Source organism: Amblyomma mixtum, chromosome 2 (genome assembly GCF_055824585.1).
Source record: "Amblyomma mixtum isolate Tamu chromosome 2, ASM5582458v1, whole genome shotgun sequence".
NCBI classification, from domain to species: domain Eukaryota; kingdom Metazoa; phylum Arthropoda; class Arachnida; order Ixodida; family Ixodidae; genus Amblyomma; species Amblyomma mixtum.
The window spans coordinates 194,334,026-194,356,238 of NC_143013.1; the positions used below are offsets into that span (position 1 = coordinate 194,334,026).

Here is a 22,213-nt window from a genome sequence, read left to right on the forward strand (position 1 = left end):
TCCAGTTTTCCTTCTACTTGGCTCGTGATTCAGGTGACCACTGCTGGCATGCCGTCATGCATGTTAATTTTTAGGCCCACCGTTCTACTCTGCCTGTCTGACTCATTTATCGAGGTTTGCTGTTCACCTCGTGAGTGACTTAGCAAGGCAGTTTCATCGATGCCTTAGTGCACTGCAGGATAAAGGCTTCTCCCACATCTCTCCATTTAACCCTGTCCCCTGCCAGCTGCTGCCACTTTATCCCCACAGAACCGTCTTAATTTGATCCTTGCTGCATTCGCCTGCCCTTGGGATCCACTTCTTTACTCCTGCGGTGCACGTCCGATGAAAGCTTTCGGGTGTCTTCCGGTTGTGTGCCGTTTCTGTAGCAGGCGGTTTGGTTCTCCTCTGCCCTGCCATTTTAAGGTGGCAGATATCAGTGGGAGAATTACTGATCACTGATGGGAGACAGAGCACTGGCTTTCACATCCTCTGTGTGCACTCGCGATTCTTCAGTGCTGTAATGTCTCGGCTGTGAACAGTCAGTTCGCTGTTCTTCTTTTGTGCTGCACCTTGGCCCCGGTCTGGTGCCGGTCAAAACTGTTCCCTGCGTTTTTTTTGTTCTACAGTGACCGACGGTGAGGGCCACAGCATAGAGCAGGAGGAGGACTCAGGTGAGTGTGGTGGTGGTAGTACAGTCGCCGACCGATTTTTCGGACTCGGCGGGACCCAAAAAATGGTTTGAATAATCAAACAGTCCGAAAAATCCATTAACTTAATAAAATACACTTTTCTGCGAAAAACCGGCTTTCAAAATCGCAGAAAGCGCCGCTCCCCATGTTCCGCCTGCAAGCGATAATATTAGCCTCTATCTGAATCATAGCTGTGCTTTCCTCATGCCCCCACCCTATCACATCATGATACCAGATAGTGCCGCAGTCATGCCGCAAATGAATGCACTCGCTGCACAAAGCAAGAACAGTCAGTTTGCACGGGCCAATGACGTTCGCGAAGATCGAGAGGTGACCCACAGAAAGACGCGAGTGGGAGCATGCGCCTCTCAATGCAGTCCCCCGCTCCTGTCTACTGCGTTTGCTGCCCCGCACCGCGGGGTGCGTCGTCCAAGCCACGGCGGACGCTGCAGCTGTCCTGCTGCTGCACCACTTTCAGTGCGATCACACGCCCTTTGTAGGCCATCTCGATGGCAACAGAGAGCATTGTCTCGAATGGCAACGGTGGAGAACAGCCAAGCCTATTCAAGCCAGTCAAATTGCACCCGCCGAGCTGATTCCGTTTAAATCTTGGTTTAAATCCAAGATGGCGCCTTTCACGGTGGCGGGGAATGGGTTGGTAGTGACAGCGATGCCCGCTCGTGTCTATATTAGGCCGAAATAACGAACTTCCGGTTGAAAAAAAACGATCACCACAATATTGTTGGCGTCTATTTTAGTCTCAAAATTCGAACTTTCAGACTCTGCAAAGTCCGAAATGTCGGCCGTGAGAATGTACACGTTCCCATGAGGTGCGCGACGGTTCCTCGGTGAAGTCCGAAATATCGCGCTAGTCTGAATTATTGGAGTCCGAAATATCGGTTGGCTACTGTACAAGGTTTACACCCATGGGCGCACTCTCGAGAGAGGGTTGCCAAGCATGACTGGGCTCCAAAGTGTGGACAAAAAGCATGGTTGGCGAGTGCAGGCTCGCCGCTAATGTGAGGTGGCCACCTTGCAATGGTCGCTCTCTCTGCATCTCCTCCCCTTCCTGCAGACCTGCTGGAGCTGGAAGTGGCAAGGGAAGAGGTGCACTCGGTGGTCAGGGACGCCACGCCCACCTCGACACCCAATCGCCAGAGCGGGCCCGACGACGGGGCAGCAATGTGAGTGGGGCTTATTACATGGTACCACGTACCACACCCGGTACTCCTGCTTTGATCCTCGTGAAAATTAGCCCTCAGCTGTCTATGGTCATCATCATCATCATCAGCCTGACTACACCCATTGCAGGGCAAAGGCCTCTCCCCCATGTCTCCCCAATTAACCCTGTCCTTTGCCAGTTGCCGCCACTGTATCACTGCAAACTTCTTAATCTCATCCGCCCACCTAACTTGCTGCCGTCCCCTACTACGTTTGCTTTCTCTTGGAATCCACTCCGTTACGCTTAAGGACCAGCGGTTATCTTGCCTTCGCATTACATGCTCTGCCCAAGCCCACTTCTTCCTCTTGATTTCAACTAGGGTGTCATAAACCCGCGTTTGTTCCCTCACCCACTCCGCCCTCTTCCGATCTCTTAACGTTACACCTATCATTTTCCTTTCCATAGCTCACTGCGTTGTCCTTAACTTAAGCTGAACCCTCTTTGTTAGCCTCCACGTTCTATGGTACCAAACTCACAAAGAAGCAGGAACATACAGGGTACCGAATAGATTTCTATTGGGCATGCATAATTGTTGGGAAATTCAGATTCTCAAGTTTTTTTTTGTAGAGCAGCACACTGTGGCCTCGATTGTCGCATTGAATTCATGTTCTTTTTTTTTTGTTTACTTCCCCTCAGGGTCGATGCTTGTGTTACAGTTGCGCTCGCATTACATTCGGGTAGATAGGAAGCACTAAAGGTACACAAGAAATGCACGCAAAGCCCACGAGAAGGAACGGGCAGTGCGCATAAATTGCGACTAATTATGAAGTTGATTTGCGAGTATATTCTTTAAGTTTATTGCATCACGCTCAGTCGCTGTCGGCTCTGGCAGCTAATTCCGTGGTTCTGTAAAGGAGAGTGAGGATTCATTGAGGACATCAGTAGAGGCACATAAATGCTGAAGACTTGGGTATAAAATTACAAAGCTCGTTAATTCGACCCTCTTTCCGTGGAAGTCCGGATAATTTGAATTGCTGGCTCAGTCCTCGCCAATGCTCATGGAAGTCCATGGCGTCGTACGCTCGTTAATTCGGACCCTACAGGACCTTTACCGATTAATTCGAATGGGCTTCTGGAGGGAGGCTGCATCCAGGCATAGACAGATAGATAGATATGTTTATTTGAGTGTGCCTCAACAACCAAGTGGCCTGAACAAGCACACACTAGGTCAGATACATCAGAATGACCACTTAAAAACATTTAAAACCAGGCATGAAAACAACAATTAGGCGAATATGTCCGTGTCAGTAAACGTTTTGTTATAGAGGATTTGCAAAAGGAGTCATTGGACAGATGACATGCAAATCAGGGTAAAATGTGTCAAAACATTTTGCGGCTTTTGCATGCGGCACACGAAAATTCAGCGACGTCAGTAAGGTCCCACAGTTAATGAAAGCACACACGACTTTTTGCAAAAATTCAGGAGGGCACTTTGTTGACCTAAAGTGCGGTGAGGCGAAAGCCTTAAGCGCGGTGTTGCTGCTTGTGTCACTGATGCGTTGTTAAGATGTTAGGTTTCGCCTCTAAGAGTGAAACGCGGCAGCGTCTTGCAACCCTGCCAGGGAGTCCATAGAACGCCAACGCCTGTTCGGTTGTACTTGTATGCCCTGCTCGACGGTAAATTGGTTTTTGAGGAAAGGAAATGTATCTCACCTGAACCTTGCCCGACCAGCCTTTGTTCATTCCAAACCATCGAGCTGGCATGGTGGAGTGGTTCGCATGCTCGTCTCGCACTCCGGAGACCAGGGTTCGATTCCGGAACGCGACCAACTTCCTACTCGGTTTTATTTATTGATCTTGCCGGACTAGAATGGTTAATTAGGCTAACTGGGTAATTAAGCAATTAACTAAACTCATTCCCACTTACTTGGAGCATCACTATACGATCCCTTTAATTGGTTGCATGGTTACTAGCCAAAGCACAATTGGCCCCCTTTGAAATTCGCGCACTGTGACGTCACGACCGTTTCGACCAACTGAAAAGCGTGACATTTCTGTTGACAGCTCCTGCTTACAACGATGAGGCATTAGAGGCTTCCGCCTTAAAACTGCATGTCACGCATGAGTTGCCTGTCGCCATGGGTACACATATTGAGGTCTGCCAAGAGAGAATCATAGTCGTAGAAACAACGGCATGCCGTAGGAATGACTGGCACGCCAAGATATCGTCTGAAAAAGCCGTACTCAAAAGCTGCATTGCATACTGCAGAGTCGTTTGCGGACCATGCCCCTCTTAACAGTGGTGTGCAATGGCAGATGTGACAACGAACGGACGGCCCTGTCTGCGAGAACAGTCTCGGCGGTTAGGTTTGGTTTTACTTTTCTGAGCTTCGCGTCAGCCCGCAACGACAGTGGCTCGAGACCAGCCAGCCAACTGACCTGTTGGACACTGTTTGGCGCACTGTCGGTGTTTTCCCCCCTTTCTTTCCTTGTACCAGTTTCGGAGCTTGGCATGGTTCCATTTTTCCAATGCACTGAAATTGCGCGCTTGCCCCGTGCCGTTCGTGGTTCGTGCAGTGAGGTCTCCTCACATGAGATGGTAGCGGTGGAGCTTCACTGCATCACACCACGAAGGCTGCTGTGGATGCCCTTATGAATTTGAAGTAGTTCTGCTTCATTGCTCCCAACAGTATGCACACAATAAAGCATTGATGGGAAGATAAAGAATGCCGCCCCGGTGGCTCAGTGGTTATGGTGCTCGGCTGCTGACCCGAAAGACGCGGGTTCGATCCCGGCCGCGGCGGCTGGAATTTCTTTGGAGGAGAAATTCTAGAGGCCCGTGTACTGTGCGATGTCAGTGCACGTTAAAGAACCCCAGGTGGTCGAAATTTCCGGAGCCCTCCACTACGGCGTCTCTCATAGCTTTAGTCGCTTTGGGACGTTAAACCCCATAAACCAAACCAAACCAAACCGAAGATAAAGAATAGTCACTGCCGTGCTGATCTCACTGTCAGGCAACCGTTGCCCAGTCTCTCAGTGAACAAATTTACCATGATGCAACTGGTTCTTGGTAGTTTTTTCGTGGCCATTTGATAATTTGACCATTTGGATAATTCGACCCTTCGACGATTTTTTTTTCTGATCCCTTCAAGTTCAACTTAGCAAGCTTTTTACTGTAGCGTAAAAAAAAAAACTGGGTGAAGCAATAGTGAAAAAACGACTGCTGTAGTACTAAAAGCTGGAGGTTTAATGTGAGAGGTGCAAAAATGTGGAGTATACAAAACACAAAAATGCGTGGACATGGGGGGGGGCACAAACAACCAAAAAAGAAAACGACTGAAAAGTCGTGGTGAACGGTCATTGAGGCAACCCGTCTCCTGTGCTAGCAGAGTGAGAGGAAGTGTGCCAGTGGAATTGCTGCTGTCTTGGTGGTGATAAAATAGCGCCAGTTTGATGTGTAATGAACCAACAAGTTCAACTTTCTGCTGCGCTTAAAACCTCTGTTTATTAGATGGCGCTGTCTTCGGTCGAGTGTGCGTAGAGGTGTGTTGCGTATGTGTGTTGTTCTTCCGGGTTGCGTGTATTGTGCTCATCAGTGCTGCTTCGAGGACATAGTCGATGTTGTTTCCCTTGCAGCGCGCACCGGTTCGGTGCGTCGGGTGATGCTGCTGCTGCCGCGGCCTCCCCCCAGCAGCAGTGGCCCCGGTTTGTGGTCACCCTGGACGGGGTGGACCCGGCGAGCTTCCAGGGTGGTGGCCGCCGCGAGGTGCTCTCCACCACCACCGACCTGGACGAGCTGCCCGAGGAGGAGGAGGTGGACGGGATGGACCAGCAGATGGTGCCACAGAGGCCGTCGGTCAAGACCCGGCTCCGCATGCCACCACCACAGGTCACCGATGCCGGTGAGTGTACGGTGGTGTACTTTAGTGAGGCAAAATGCGGTGCTAGCTGTGGGGCCAGAAGGCTAGAGAGTTGTAGTGTATTTCTGGAGCAGAAAGCCATAGCTGTAGTGATAAATTCGGACTATAAGGAAATCACTTGCACATTGCCATGGGATTGCACGATAACCGAAGGAGAAGAAACGGCTGTTGCTCTAGCGGCCGTGGAGGGACATCGCGCAAACAGACCCCTAGTAATACTCACAGACTCCAAAGAGGGATGCCGTAACTATATGAACGGCAGAATCTGTCGGAAAGCACTTCGCATTCTCCTTTGCGCAGACTTTCCCAAAGAACCAGTCCGACGCACTATTTTCTGGATACCGGGACACACTGGAATCGAGGGCAACCAGAGGGCCGACGCAGTAGCTCGCGAGCACGCGAACTGAGCGCTTCAACACGCGGCCCATGAGGAGTTCTCCCGGGTAGTCCCAGAGTATTCAGAGATATTGAATTATTACAGAGGAATGAGGGCAAAGTATCCTCCCCCACAAAACCTTTTAAATCAACAAGAAGCAGTATACTAAGCAAAATGTACCCGGACCAGTACAGGGACATATGCCCATGGTGTGGGGCCAAACCCACCCTATATCGTATCACGTGGGAATGCAAAAGAAACGAGGCTTTCCATAGAATACAAAATCCGAGTGCGGAACAGTGGGGGAGTTTGCTCTCCAGCGGCAACCCGGTTCTCCAGAGAGAACTGGTCATCCATGCCCAGCGAGCAGCCAAGCTCAGCGGTGCCCTGGAATAGGGGCGCCGACCTCTGTCGACCGTAATGACTTGTAAAATAGAGCCAATAAAGTTTATCCTATCCTATCCTATCTGGCCACAGACAATGGCTTCCTTAGCTCCGTGCCACATGCCGCATGAACAGAAAAGAAAAGAAGGCAAGGGCTTCCATTGGTCAGTGTTCCAAATGAAGGGGGATTAGAATGTATTCATGATTGCATTGACAAAAGAGGGCCCAACTGGTGTGCGCAACTCGAGTAGAACAACTGGACAAATGCGAAAAACACTTACGTATGCAGTGGCTCGGTGGCTTTGGAATTCAGCTGTTGATATCAATTAATGGGGCTCTGAAACACCTTCCGAGGAGAGCCCATCAACTTGCTCAACCACTGCGTTGCGCTGTCATGAACATCTGAACTAAGTAATACACTTGTACGCACAGCAGAGAATCCACAGTCATGCGCGAAAGTTGGCTAGCACTTTCCGGCTACTTTTTCATGCTTGCATCCTCCTCCGTCACACTGCTCCTGCGTCTGCCAGTTAAGAGGTGGCTGTTGGTTGGATCCTTTCAGATGTCGGGCAGCTATCATGGCCGCGGCCAATGAGCGGCATAGCTCCAGCAATGGGGCCAGCGGAGAAGCGCCAGCCTTTCAGAGCACAAAAAGTGACGAGAGGAGAGGGAAAGGCGCAAAGACACTGAAATTCAAGTTTTAACTACAGATAACTCAGCTTCTACAAAGCGCATCAAAAAGAAGTTCTTGCTCCTTGAAGTGGCGTCCTTTAACATCACAGGCGTACCTCAAACTTTATTAGCTCCCCTTTCAGAGTCCCTTTAAGGGGAGATGCGGGTCGAAAAATCGCGTTTTTCCCAAAAATTTTCAATTTTTTTATTTCGATTGTTTCGTAAAATTTGAACATTCTGCTTCCTTGTCTAGAAAAATCAAGGAGAAGTCTGCACTAGAAGTTAGTAAAAAATGCTTCCAAATCAGTCACAGTACTTGAAAATCCGCAGAAATTTGCAAAAGTTGCCCATTTTTGAGCCTTGAGATCTCAGGGATGCTTCACCGCACGCCACTGCAATCGCTTGTGGAGGTAAGCCTAGCCTTTACTCTTGCTTCTGCAACGGCCATCAGTTTCGTATCTGCCAGGGGGAAAAAAAAAAAAGCGAGTTTCGCAGGTCCTTCAAAGCGTCTCTACTGTCACGTGGGGCGATCTCTTGGCTGCCATTGGTCGCCGCGGGCAGCGGAGCGGGGTTTGTGTGGTGAAGCCTGCAGACTGCTCAGCACCGTGCGAGACCGCGAACCCATCGCTCGCCGTTGCATCTGTCATCTCTAGTTTTTTAACGAAATGGCCAGTCCCAAGAAGCGCAGTTTTCGCGACCGGAAGTACAGCACTAAGCACAAGTTCAAAGGTAGGCGCAAGGCGAAGCGGAGAACGACTTCTGCGGGAAGCGTCCCCGACCCCCCGCCCGCTAGGCCTAACGACGACAACAACACCGAGGAGATCGACGCAGCGTTCAGTTTCATCAGCGCTTCCGAAAAAAAAATTGCATTCTTCAAGAAGGATGAAAGATAAAGCGACCACGGCTTTGCAAGCGTTGTGATGTGCGTCACTGCTTTGCTGACACCACTAGTTAGTGGTGCAGCATGCCCAACATGTCACGAATGCCGACTCGTTGTGCGGGAACCAGTGCGCAAACGCAAGGGACTGTCGTCCTTCCTCGAACTTCACTGCGATAACGCCGCGTGCCCTGCGACTGTTCTCTCGTCATCGTATACGTCAAGGCGAGTTGCGGCAAGCGATGATACCAGTGCGAAGCAAGGCTTCGACGGCGGGAGCTCGCGCGACAGTTTCGCCTCAAATGTGAAAGCAGTAGTGGCTGCTCGCGCGATAGGGGTTGGATATGAGCAGCTCGTGTGTTTTTGCGCGATCTTGAGCCTCCCGAAACTGATGCACCACAAAACCTTAATGCCATAACAAAGAAGGTTCATGCAGCTGCCATGAGTGCTGTCGTAAGAAACCTGGGGAAGGCCAGAGAAATAACGAGAAACGAAGTTGGTGTCACGGAGGTAGCAGTCATGTATGACGGCACATGGCAATAGAGAGGGCATAAAAGCCACAATGGAGTGGGCACCGTGGTCTCTCTGGACACAGGACTTTGCCTTGATTTTGAAGTGTTATCTAATTATTGCCTTGGGTGTAGCCTACACAAGGAGCTGCCTAGCGAGGAGGAAATCTGGCAGGCTTTCCATGGCCCCGTGTGTGAAAAAAACGTTGACTGTTCCTCACATGCCATGGAAGCAGAGGCGGCACGTAGGATATGGCAGCGAACTCTTGCCTATGAGACGCCCCTCCGCTTCACTAAGTTTCTAAGCGATGGAGACAGCAAAGCTTACACTGCCGTTTGCGATGCACAAGTTTATGTAAGCATTGAAAAGGAGGACTGCACGAACCATGTTGCCAAACGTCTCAGAAATGCCCTCCGCCAGCTGAAAGCACCCCTACCACGAGGGGAGAAGCTGAAGGAGTCTGCTGTGGTCAAGTTACAGACTTACTACCAGATAGCTCTAACTAATAACCGAGGCAGCGTTCTAAAGATGTATTCTGCCATATGGGCAAGTTATTGCCACTCTTGCTCCAGTGATGGGGCTAGCAGCCATAAGTTTTGCCCTGAGGGACTCGAGTCATGGTGCAAACACAGGCGAGCTGAAGCCCTCAGCCAACCAGCACCCAAGCACACACCTCTCCTCACAAAAGCCCAGGGGGAAAGGCAATGCTGCCGATATACAAGCGGCTGACGGATGAAAAGCTCTTGGCCCGCTGCATCCAAAGCAAAACACAGAATGCGGCAGAATCCCTGAATAGCAGAATCTGGCTGCTGTGCCCCAAAACCAAGTTTGCATCGCGGACGGTTGTCGAGATGGCCACAGCCCTTGCAGTGCTGTGGTTCAATGAAGGGCACGCAAGTTTTGAGCGTGTGTTAGAGGAGCTTGGTTTGCTCCCAAGTGTCCAGCTTCTGTTGCTCACCAACTCTCGAAATGAGAGGCGCATCAAAAAGATGTCTGCCCGCCAGACTGCTGAGGCACGAGCCAACCGTCGCAGTATGGCAAAAAGGGCTCGTGTTGAAGACTCAACTCGCAAGGAGCGCGAGGGCCTTACCTACAGTGCCGGCCAGTTCTAGTGATGTTGGACATTTGCAGGACAGGCCATTTCCCATCATGGGAAAGTTTCATGCGCATTCAGCTCTTCTTCAGTAAATGCACATGTTTCAAACATTCACTTGCAGTTTTCTCTTTTTGCATTTTTTGGAAATTTTCATAGTTTGTGCACACATTTTTCCACAGTTCTATAAGAGTTATTGCAACGAAACTTGGCACACTTGTTCTTTGGAACATACTGTACACCGTTATCTATTTGTAATCACAATATACTTGAGACATCATTATGGTAATTGGATCTAACTAATTATAAGCATAGAAATTAGAAGCTCTGCAACTTCGCCATTTTATTTTCAATACAACCTGCTCCCATAACAAAATTGTGGCTAGTTTTCGGTGCTCTATAGTTATTAGAGTAGAATAAGCTAACTTTCAATGTTCCTTAGCAAAAATAAGTATATAAAGAAAGAGTGCACAAAAAAACCATTGTTTTCCACTTTTCAGGGATACTGAAGAAGAACTATGAAAGCTACAGAAAAACTAATTAGAGTTTTGAAAAGAGCAGAAGAAACTCTATAGGCATAGAAAGTTTCATTGCTCTAAACCACTTATTAAAACGAAGTGTCTTCGACTAGCATCTCCCCTTAAGGCTGCAGGATCAAATCTCGGCCGTGGTGATGATGATGTTCTCTGTTCCCCCCCCCTCCCTGTGGTTGTTTGGGTGCAGAGTTGATGGAGGAAGGCGTGGTCGACGAAGAGGAGGCCATGGTGGTGGATGATGGTGCTGCTGCCCCCCGCCTCCTGGAGAAGTGCCGCTACTGGCCGGCCTGCAAGAATGGCGACCGCTGCCCTTTCCACCACCCCAGTGTGCCCTGCAAGTGAGTGGGGGAGGGGGACCACCTTTGGGAGCACTCTTTCGGTTTCCACAGCCTTTTCACTGAGCAGTGTGGGGAAGTGTGCCCACTGGGGAGCTGCGCACACGGTCGTCTAAGCATCTGACAGCCGTCTAAGTTTGGTGTACAGTCTCGGCCACTGTAATGCAGAGCACACTTCACCGATCAGATGCCTTGCTTAGTGAAAACTAAGTGGCAAATGCCACTGGTGCGTTCAAACAGAAATGCAGGAAGTCTTCCTATCTGCTCCACATAGGGTGTTCGAAGAGGTGGAACTCCAAAGCATGCTTCGTGTTAATCTGGCTATGACTGTACGTGCTCACTGTACTGGTGAAATGCTATTGTACTAAAATGATGAACAGTATAATTGGCTTTAGTTCCTGTTAGAGCAGACCACATAGTTCAGATTATTCTGCGGAGCCCATGTGTAGCTTCGGGGTGTTAACCCCGTATTCCATACTATAGTAGACTCTCTGAACATGAACTCTGTTGCGATGAATTTTTGGGTAAGACTAACTATGTAAGGACGTTTTGTTGTAGGCCGTTGGGAATACCCGATAATTTCAAACATGCAGTCAAATATCAAAGTATTCGATATTTGATTCGATCCAAATGTTTGGTATTCAAAATCCTGAAGTATTCTTCTGAAGCTAATAACATTTCTGGAACACTTCCTGAGCGTGTTTTTGGTTCAGCGTAACCTCCTCCAGGATGGCACCACGGCGCATGGGCAGCCACAGCTCCCCTGACTTTCGTGGCACAAATTTGAGCTGGCTGCAGCTGCTGCAGGTGCCTGTGGTCCTTTCCCCCAATTTCCAAAGACCATTTTTACAAAACGTCAGCACAGCTTCGATGCGTGTGGCAAAGCTTCAATGCACCCTTTCTTTTTTTCTCATGTATAATGGCCTGATGTGTCACAAAAATGCATGATTTTGAAAATATCTGTTGTGCCATTCAACCTTCTTGGTGCACCCATGCGAAGGTGCAGGAAAGTGTTCCTGCAAAGGTTGTTTCTTGAGGACACAGGGGAGGCAGGGTGCCATCATGCCAGCCTGTGCGTGATGATCTCATATGGTTAGACCTTTGCGCATCATACGCCGCACGTTACTCCCAGTGGACGAAAAGGTGTGTAGGTGGGGAGTGTACCTGCTTGTCTACTTGGGGGATAATCACTTTTACAGCACCTTTACAGCACCTTTACAGCCTTTGCAGTGGATTTTCTCGATGCATAGGCGGCTTAATGTACATGCCGCCTGTGCCAGGCAGAAACACATGTGGGTGCACCTACTCATGGAGTTATGCTCTAGGGGTGAGATAAGAGACAGAAAAAGGAAAAATAAAAATTGCTGATGGTTTAACTTGGCTTAAACCTGGTGTGTAAGCGAAAGCTTGAAAACGGTGCGCATGCTCCTCGTCGGTCTCTGCTGCATGCTTCCTCTTCTACGCTTTGCGTTGCCACTTAAGCCTAGCGAGACGCCGAGACACAGCAGTGGTGCGCTGATACAGCCGCCATATGGCACACGTGGCTGGTCCGTGACGTCACATCATGACATCACTCAAGTGACCACCCATGTGTCCAACTTTTACTTTGACCTTGACTTGACTTTGAGATTGCGGGGGGGCCAAGCTCAGCCTTGGTCTGACATCTGAGCCTATGGACCACCTTGGTGTAGCACCCGGCTATGCACCATGGCTCTACCATGGTTTGACCTCTAACTGCACTGAAGGTCAAACTTGTACGGTCCGCGATTGAAGCCCAAGGTCCCGTAGTGAAGCTTTCGCTTCAAAAGCAGCAAGTCACGGTTACAGATCCTGGACTGGCCAGCCGGTCGACTGGGCGATTCTGAAGTGCTTGGAGCCAGAGGAAAGGGAAAAGGCAGAAATAATGCAAATGGACGTTGCTTCAGGGAAAAGAAAAGAAACTTGTTCTCGAGTTGGGTGATGTCATCTTGTTTCATGCCCTCACTCCTCAGCTCAAGTCATGCGTGGCACAGTGAATTCTCTCTTTGGGATTGGGATTGTTCTCGTATCTGGACATACCTTGCATTTGCTCACAAAGGCTTTTTTTTTGTTGGCACTTCTTGCTTGCTGTATGCTGCATGCCTCTTCTTCCCTCCCACCGTGTGCAGGGCGTTCCCCAACTGCAAGTTCCGGGACAAGTGCCTCTTCATCCACCCCAACTGCAAGTACGATGCCTTCTGCAAGCGCAAGGACTGCGTCTTCACCCACGCCAGTCGCCGCAACTTCGCCTGCCCTCCGCCCGGTAATGGCACACACTATGGGACGGGCTTTGTAAACAACAAAAAGAAAGGGACCTCCCTGTTTCGTTAGCGGCCATCTTGAATGGCGTTGGGTCACAATTTGAACGGGGCAGCAGCAGTCTCCTAGTTGCACTGCTCGGATCTTTTGTCAGCCTCGGATCACCGAGCGCTGCCTCTGTGCTTGCTGGTGCCTGCAGGCAGGCCACTGCGCTGACCACCGCGTCTGGTGAAAAAAATAAAATAAAAAAGGCACATTACTTTTCCCACTCTCGCTGGACACCTATTAGGGTTGAGGGGGACTGTTAGGGTCTATTAGGGTTGAGTGGGTAAGGTGAACAGAATAAACCGCACGCGGTGTGTGGCGTGTGGCAGACGTAGACGGGCCTAACCCACTTTGTGGTCAGGTCTGTAGTGGCGTACTGGACCGCATGCCTGCATGTCATAGATTAAGCCACAGATTGAGGAAGATGCCACAATAACAACACTCTGGCTGCTCAGCGCTTTGTCCACAGTTGCCATCACTATGTTGTTTGGGAGCACGCAGTGGCTACAGCGGCAGATGGGTTGGAAGTAGTTCAAAAAAAAAAAAAAAAAGGAACTGGCCTTGCCTGCATGTCTCTTCATTACACTTTGAGCAGCTTTTGAACGTTTAGTTCTGTTAGTTGAAAGCTCGACTGCTAATCATTTTAAGCAACACACAGGTTTTACGAGATACGGAGTTACTGATATCATTAGAGCACATTGGTACTGAGCTTGCTAACGTGATGTGTTCGTGACGCACAGCTTCACACAGAAGAGTTACCATGCCGGTAAAGTACCCCAGCAGAGTTGCCTCTGCTGATGTCATGTGTCTGTAATGCGCAGCCTCGGACAGAACAGTTACTGTACCAGTAAAGTACCACAGCCAAGTTGCCTCAGTCACTGCGCAAAAATCCACCGTAGGCAAGATTTCTTCTCTTTAGTTTCAGTTTAGGAATTGTCCACTGCTGCCCACATCGCTGCAGTCTAGTTTGGCATCTCAGTAACCTATATACAGTCTAGCCCGTTTATAACGAAGCCACTTATAGCGAAATAGCGGTTATAACGAAGGGATTTCAATTTCCCATTCCCATTTTTGCATTTTCAATACATTTTGGGTCCGGTTTTAACGAAGTAAATAAGAGCGCGTCAGCGGATATAACGAAGAGATTTAATACCAACCGAAAAATAATCTGCCAATCAACACATTTTTGCGTCCTTGAGGCGATTTTTTCCGCGAAAATAAGAACAAAATTCGGCTGACGGCGTCCTTTCGTGGCGTCGTCTGCTCTCCTGCGGAGCGAAATGTTCCTTCACTGCATTGCATGGCACGCCGGTCTCGTGTTGCGCCGTCCTTGAACGGCGTCACGGCGTAGAGCGGTAGAGCACGCCGCGCAGGGGAAAAATGTAAAAAGGACAGAGACGATTTTTTTTTTCGATGACATCGCAGAGAGCGGCCGTCTTGGCCAATCTCGGTTCTCTATTTCTCCCAGGCAGTCGGCACCACGGCTGGACTGCAGTCTGCAGGAGGTGCGGCAGCGCGCGCTTTGTTTTATGTCGGTGCCGCGGTGCGCAAGGCAGGGAGAAAGCGCGGCAGCATTGTGCATGTTGGAAGCGTGGCTCATTTTTATCGTTATCGTGTTATCGCGGAGTTCGACCAGATCTTTGGTTCGCAGTTGGATGGTATGGAAGCCGCAATCCTGAAGTCCGCACTCGCGAAACGTGTTCAGGGGACGCTGGACGACTTCTTTCAGCGGCAATAAATCGGTATGCCGATGTTTGCATTTTTTTTTCGTAGTCCACATATAACGAAATAGCGGATATAGCGAAGTGATTTCCGATTCCCACCGACTTCGTTATAACCGGGCTAGACTGTATTCTCGAAAGGCTTACAACAAGGGGATCTTTGAGACACTAAACTCTTCCCCCCAGTTTTCAGGTGATGGTTGTTTCAGAAGGATTGAACTGTATGGTTTTTTGGTAGCGTGTTTAATGAAGAGGCCTGTTTGCATGTGAAAAACTCGTTCACTGTGGTACCTTAGTCATTGCGCAATTCATCTGTACAGTGCAAAGTCATGGTTTTGATATGTTGCTGCAGCATTTCACAAGAGGTGAATGCAAAGACACTCCAAAGGTTTCAAAGCACGTGCAGGGATTCAAGGAGGCCACAATTAAACCAGAACTGTTTGCCATAATGTGCCAAGGGTTAACTTTGATGACCCATTTGGTATTTTGGTACAGGACGTAATCGATGCAGTGACTCAACACATTCATGCTGACGTTATCATTTGAGGCTGTTACGGTCTCACACTAATTGCATTGCTCATGTAAGCCACAAACAAAAAGCAGGTGTACCTTGGCTTAGTTATAGTTGTTAAGCAGTGCTTGTAGTGGAAAGCAGTTGAGTCATATCGCCTTCAGGTTAGAGCTTTTCATTCCAGGCAAATGAAGAATGTGACCGATCTGAGCGTTGTAGGTATATAGTTGCTTGTGAAGTAGGATTTACTTGGCTAAGCTTAGTGCTGCACGTTTGAGAAATCGTAAACAAGGAAAGTATTTTGCGGTGAGGCTGTGCTTTCCGGCAGTGTTTCGACAGTCGCTGTTTCAGGGAGCACCAGTCATCTCTGGTGCAGTGTAGTGTACCGCCCTCGAGCATCGTTGCCATCGTACTGACGTTGTGTTCCCCTCCGTTCTCTCTTTCTCCCCACCAGTGGTGTCCTCGCCGTCGGTGCAACAATGCAAGTTCTTCCCACACTGCACCAACATCAAGTGCGCCTTCTTTCACCCAAAGGTGAGCGTCCTGGAAAACATAGAATTGCCAAGTCTCGTATTTTTTTTAGATACACAAAAAAAATTACTTCTTTGCTGTTTGCACAAGTGCAGTACTGTTTGTCGCAGACCTTATGCCTTTCCGGTCGCTGCCAGGAGACTCAAAAGGAGAAAAATTCCTGCTCACAGGGTCAAACGTTGGTTCCAGAATTTATTGTTAAGTAATTTGTAAAGGAAATAATAATGCAAAGGGACGGGAATGCAAGCAAGGAAATGGGTGGGACGGGCGCTGACTCTCAGCAGCTCATTTATTGAAGCACAGAGGCTGACAGCAGTTCCGCTCATGTGCTCAGCTGTTGCCTTCACAGTTGCAGCATGCTTTTTGTATTCCCAAAGGAATTGGTGTGTAAAAGAAGAAGGTAGTAAAGGATGGAGTAAAGATTCAAGATACACAAGTTCTTTTTGTGTCTTGCACTGAAGCGCACTGGTACAGTAGTCAGTTTACGTTCAAGATTTCCTTCATGCTCTCCGATAATCTGTGTTGGGTAGCATTTGCAACCTTTGCGAGCGGGTGGAAGATACGATCCATAGTTGTTAGTCCGGGTTGTGGCATACTGTCTTAAATTTTGGTCAAGACAGTGACCAGTCTGACGAGTGTAGACCTCACCACAACTGAGTGGAATATTGTATACCTGATAAACCATGCTCTTATGATGGACTGAAATGGTGAAACACTGAGCAAGCGGAACTGCGCCTCATCATGCATTACTGACCTGAGAAATGTAGTGCTTGTAAAAATGGCAGAGGTTGGAAAACCATGCCCAAGCCTCTGTGCAGCCTCCCATAAGCATCCACAGTTGTCTGCCCATGTGGCCTTGTGTTTACTTATTACACACTGCACTTCCCTCCCCGTGTTGAACTAGCAGTAAAGCAGTATCGGTAGGATTTCAATGTGGGTTTTGGGAAAAGTTATTTCATGTGGACATCATTCCTTCTGCATCGCGCCCTGACCACTTGTCTGGGAACACTGCAAACCTTGCAAGGTGTTCATCACAGAGCTGGCTATATCACTGTTAAAAAAAAGAACAACATCCGGGCGTTCCTACTCTCCCCACCAGAGTTTACCTGTTTGAGTCGCATGGAATGATGAGAGGGCAGTGCATGACCTCTTTTTGTGATGCTCAGCTGCAACAGCAGTCAACAGTGGCGACACCGTAAGCCGTGGTGGATGCTCCTGATGCATCCATCATTGTAGAGAAGCACACTCTCGCCACGCATGATGGTTCAGGGGATGGGAGGGTGCCGATGGACAGTCTCTGGTGTCTCAGCTGCTCTCTCTCGAATGGCCTGTCTTCTGCAGCCGTGCAAGTTTGGAGTGGCCTGCCAGTCGTCCTCATGTCCGTACACTCACCCAGAGGGGGGCGGAGTGCCACCACCTAGCAAGCTCAAGTGGACCTCGGCCACTGCCAAGGCGGGGTGCGTGACCAAGATGCCTCTGTCTCTCTTTCTTTTGCCCCTTCATCTGTTGTATTTCTTTCTCTTCCCTTTTCTCTGGCATCAGCACCTACTTTATTATTTTCTTAACGCCACAGCATTAAGGATCCCGTGTCGCGGGAACGCCAGTGTCAGCATCATTGGCTGTGAGCGAAAAATTCACGAAAAATTCCCAAGGAAGCAGTGTAGGTGGAAGGTAGGCCGCCTAGGTCATGTGACCTTCGGACTTCTTCACAGCATGCCTACCGGATTGTGAGCAAACTGGCCACCATGGCAGGTGTTAATTAAATTGACAATTGGTAACGAGGGGTAGGTCAGAAAGAGCAACCTGGGACTCATGAGTCCCCACCGGTGGCAGTGGCTCATTGCTTAACTGCTGCACCACTGCTCTAGGAGCGGTGTGTGAGGACTCCCAGGTATCTGTGAATCCACCATTTTTCATGGAATTGGAGGAAATTGAGGGCCTTCTTCATGAGAGTTGCTGCTCAAGGCTGTGGAGAAGGTGGCAGCAGTAGACGCAGTTTCTTCCCGTGGACGATTTTGAGGATAACTGCCCACAAGTTTTCACTGATTGTGGTCGTCATGCCGGAGTGAACTGTACAGGCTTGGGCTGGGTGCTTGTATTGATGAGTTAAGGCATCGAGGGTCGTCTTGTTGGTGGACGCTTCTTGGGCGAATTCGGGGGCGATTTCTAGTAGCTAGCATATGAGGCTGGCAAAGAGGTGTTCCCTGAAGCCGCAAGGAGTTGAGTAGTTTTTTTTTCTTCGATCATGTTAGGGTTGGCGTGGTGCATTTAATTTCCTGGAGGTAAGCGGGGATGGGTTCGTTCAGGAGTAGGGTCCAGAACCGTAGGAGTGAAGGATTTTCTTCCCTGACCATGCTCGCAAACGTCTTCAATAACTCATTGACAGAAGCCAACAGCCACAGAAACCAAGGGGCACAGGGGATTTTTTTTTCTTAATTAATTTATTTATTTTGTGGTGTTGATCAATTTGGAATATTACTGAATATGTCAATCGCTTAAAGCTAATTGATTAGAAAAGCAGAAGAAAAAACAACCACATGCCGCCGGTGGGATCCGAACCCACGACCTCCGAATTACGCGTCTGGTGCTCTACCTCTGAGCTACGGCGACGGCTGTCAAACCTTCTGCTTTCGGGGGTATTTATATTTACAAGTAACCTAACCTTGAGAGTGTTCATCAGCGCCACCCACGTTCGTAAGCGCCGGACGTAGAACGTCCTGAGTTACCGCAGGTGTGACGTAGAACGCCATCGAACGGAGAGGGTGGAAGCTGTGTGGGAACCCTCTTATGCTTCCTATGGCGTGAAGGCTGCCAGAATCGAGGCCCTCGCTAAGCAATTAAGCAAACAAGGGAAAGGGAATGAGGGGCTCGTTGTAAATATGACAGAAGCCAACAGCCACAGAAACCAAGGGGCACAGGTGATTTTTTTTTCTTAATTAATTTATTTATTTTGTGGTGTTGATCAATCAACGGAAGCGTTGTGGTTTTCATACCAAGTTCGTGCACAACAAAACCATTTGGACCAAAGAATGCATACCACAGTTTTCTTGTGATCGTCCAGTCAGTAGAACGTCCACACGCGGTTGTACTAGTCCAGCCAGTCTTCAGAGTCCTCATGCGGTACATGCAAGGAGCAGTTATGGCCATGTAAATTCACCCTGCCGTGGTGGCTCGGTGGTTACGGCACTCAGCCGCTGAACCGTAGGACACGGGTTCGGTTCCGGCCGCGGCGGCCGAATTTCGGTGGAGGCGGAATTCTATAGGCCCGTGTGCTGTGCGATTTCAGTGCACGTTAAAGAACCCCAGGTGGTCGGAATTTCTGGAGCCCTTCACTATGGCGTCCCTCATAGCCTGAGTCGCTTTGGGACGTTAAATTCCCAGAAACCAAACCAGGTTTTACTGGAATAAGGCCAACTTGGTTTGGTATGACCAGAATGTGATGCTTATGAAAAGAGCAAAGTCTTGGAGAGATCAAGGAAAGATTGGGTAAGGCAGTGACTCACAGGCAAAACTTATTTTTCCCTTTCTTTCGCATGCAAGTGCTTCTGAAAATTTGAGTTCGGTTTCTGTGGGGTACAAGTTGGATTGAAGCTTTCAAGTTGGAACATCACTCTCATGCATTCCTCAACGCGACTCGTGACGAGAATTGAGAACCAGCACATCATACAGAAACACCGTAGTAAAGATTACCTCATAGGGATTGTTCACACTGCTTCTTTGTTCCATGTGCACACACTGCGCTGATTCCTGGAGCTATCTGCCGTGAATTGAGCGCCATCTTTGTGCGTCCTTGTCTCGCAGGGAGACGGCAGCGTGAAGCACAAGTCATCGAGGCCTGCCTGTTTCTCCACCGGGCTGTGGGGTGAGAATCTGCACCCCCTCTGACAATGAAATTTTGGCGCTTGCAGTGCTACGTGTGTCCACTGTGAAAGCTCTGCTGTCTGTGCTGCGTGAGATGCAGCTGTGCAGGCTGGCTTCAAGGCCTTTTTTTTTTCCCCCTTTTTGTTCTCTGTCTTAAAGTGCGCAGTTTCTGGGTTCTAACAGACCAAAAATTGTGTATACAGTAAAAGCTCGTTAATTCGAACTTCAAGGGACCGGGAAAAATGTTCGAATTATCGAATGGCCGCGAAAAAACTAACAAGAACCATTTGCATTACGGTATGTGTAGCCTATTTACTCGCGTAACGAACCCACTCGCATAATGAACCCACCCACCCCCGATTTTTGCCTAAGAATTTGAAAAAAAAAAAAAAAGCGTCAGTCTTTAACGCTTCCCTCCGTTTCGCACCGCCACGGTGCACAGCGCATTTCTTGGCAGCGCGCCAAGATGCTGTGCAGCGATAACACCATGGTGCCTTTCAGTGTTAGCTCTAGTGCAAGGGGGGAAGCGAACTTGGCAGAGTGCCAGCGCTTGTCCGGCGTGCAAGCCTCATTTTCAAGACGTTCGCCTTATCGGGCCATAGGCGATTGGGGCGTTTACTGCCACTCAATTATTGGAATGCACGATAGCAGCAGCAAACGCCTTTTGCAGCGAACGATGCTAAAAGCCGGCGTCATGATCACGGCTGACCGCGTGCTTCTGTTGGCGGCCCATCCTTCCGGTGGGTAGAAGGATGGACGACACTCGCAAAGAAAAAAAAAAGTTTTTCGCTCGTAATTTGTAGCGCCGGTCCAAAGTCATAGCCTTTCATGGGTGTTGGCTGAGACCGCGCCGACAGAACTTATCCATATTTCCAAATTAACAGGGCTCGAATTAACGAGTATTTAGTTTTCGGAGGTTGTGCGGCCGCCAACCCCTACCCTCCGGCGCCGCCGGCCGCCGTGCCGGTGATGGCGCCATTTAGGCTTTATACCCACTCTTCCACAGTTTTATCTGGTTCCATCTTCGGTCCCCGTTTAGGACGTGCGTAGACTCTACGCTGAGGTCCTTTTTTTTTTTTGGCCACGTGCTGTGTGCCAAGCCGCTCAGACGCGGCGGTGCGTAGTTCGAATTATTCGTAGCGGAAGCGACTCGCTTTCGAATTAACAGGCTTTTTTATACACAGATCTGTATGGAGCTTGGCTGGACCAAGTAGTGTAGTTCGAATTATCCGGAAATTCGAATTATCGAGGTTCCAATTAACGAGCTTTCACGTAGTGAGAAAATGGTTGCCCCGAAAAAAATGCATGTGGGAGAAGCTTCTCCCGTTTCGCCATACTTTGCAAGCCCCGTTTCCATACACCGTGGCTGTTATCATTCAGTAAACATTAACACAACATAAAACAACCATGTGATTGTTTTATGTTATGTGATTGTTTTATGTTACACTAACCAAAGAATACCGTATTTACTCGCACAATAGGCGCACTTTTTTTCCAGAAAATCTAGCTCAAAGTTCGGGGTGCGCCTATTACGCGGGGTAAAATTTCCGGAAATTTTTCGACTCGCAAAATTGAACGCACCGCGTAAATGCACTCGTGTACGGGCCGCACCCCGTTTTCGCGAAGAAAATGTTAAAAAAAAAAGACCGAAACTTTCGGAATGCACGCGCCGAGGCCTCCGCGATCGGCTGCGCGCAACGGGCACTTGATCGCGGAGGCCACACACGCACGCAGGAGCTTCCAGACGCCGCCCAAGGCCAAGCTCATCATCATCGTTTTCCTCCGCCGCGAGCTTTCGCTATCTATATCGCCATCAGCATCTCCAGCTCGTTTTTTTGTTGTTGTTGTTGTTGCTGTCAAGTGCCGGGATCTGCGGTAGCGCGATAGTTCATCGTGGTTTATGGCTTTGCCGCGGAGCGTTGCTGTTTTAGCTCGACGGCCAAGCACCTTAACAGCTACACGGCTGGGAGTTTGCTCTCGAACACGGCAAGCGTGCGGCAGGTCGGAAAATACGACGTGGCCGAGAAGTGCGGCAGTTGCGACTGCGGCGTCCCTAAATTTTCGTACGTGACTCCAAGCGCAGAGCTTTTCGCGGGCCTAAGTCGGGAACGTTTCCGGCTGGAGATGAAGCTTTCCAAACAGACGTTTAAAGTGAGCATCCCTGAAAACTGTGTGTGGCTGTTCTACGCGATGTCGTTGTACGTGCTGTGGGTCCGCAGCAGCTGCGACGGCAGCAGCACTAGTAGGGACTAGTAGTCCGTTCAGCAAAAACTTTGTTAAAATAAAGATTGGGAAGCGGGGTGTGGCGAGGCGTTGGCTTGCAATCGTGTAAATACAGTATTGACCACAGTGCCAAGTTCGGGGTGCGCCTATTATGCGCGGAAATAAAAAAATCTGATTTTTCGTGCCCTAACTAGGGGTGCGCCTATTATGCGTGTACGCCTATTATGCGAGTGCGCCTATTACGCGAGTAAATACGGTATGCACCAACTTGCCCAGCAACAAGTTTTCACTTCGGCTGTTGTCATAGTGATTGAAAACTGTGGAGTATGGCCACCAGTTTGTTTTGTTCATCGGTCTGTTGCACGAGCCTGCACATTGTTCTGTGATCCATGAGAGCATTGTGGCCACGTTGCCACAGCTCTCAATGACCGTCACTGCATTGGTTCTCGGCAGGGCTTTGCATCACTGCAAGCGAACTTTTGCAGCATTCTGGGGGTCTGTTCATCTT

The 22,213-nt window shown here is 49.3% G+C and overlaps 1 protein-coding gene and 1 pseudogene across 1 annotated transcript in view; both read left to right on the forward strand.

The window, feature by feature from the left end:
* Nab2 (Nuclear polyadenosine RNA-binding 2) overlaps positions 1-22,213 on the forward strand; it is a 63,787-nt gene that overhangs the window by 40,370 nt on the left and 1,204 nt on the right. The window contains exons 13-20 of the mRNA XM_089572892.1: positions 609-653; positions 1,747-1,855; positions 5,470-5,735; positions 10,389-10,539; positions 12,684-12,817; positions 15,545-15,624; positions 16,963-17,078; positions 19,423-19,483. Of these exons, the coding sequence (XP_089429018.1) occupies positions 609-653; positions 1,747-1,855; positions 5,470-5,735; positions 10,389-10,539; positions 12,684-12,817; positions 15,545-15,624; positions 16,963-17,078; positions 19,423-19,438 (917 nt within the window). The 3' untranslated portion in view covers positions 19,439-19,483. The remainder of the gene's footprint in view (positions 1-608; positions 654-1,746; positions 1,856-5,469; positions 5,736-10,388; positions 10,540-12,683; positions 12,818-15,544; positions 15,625-16,962; positions 17,079-19,422; positions 19,484-22,213) is intronic.
* LOC149361986 (uncharacterized) lies at positions 8,093-10,356 on the forward strand (annotated as a pseudogene).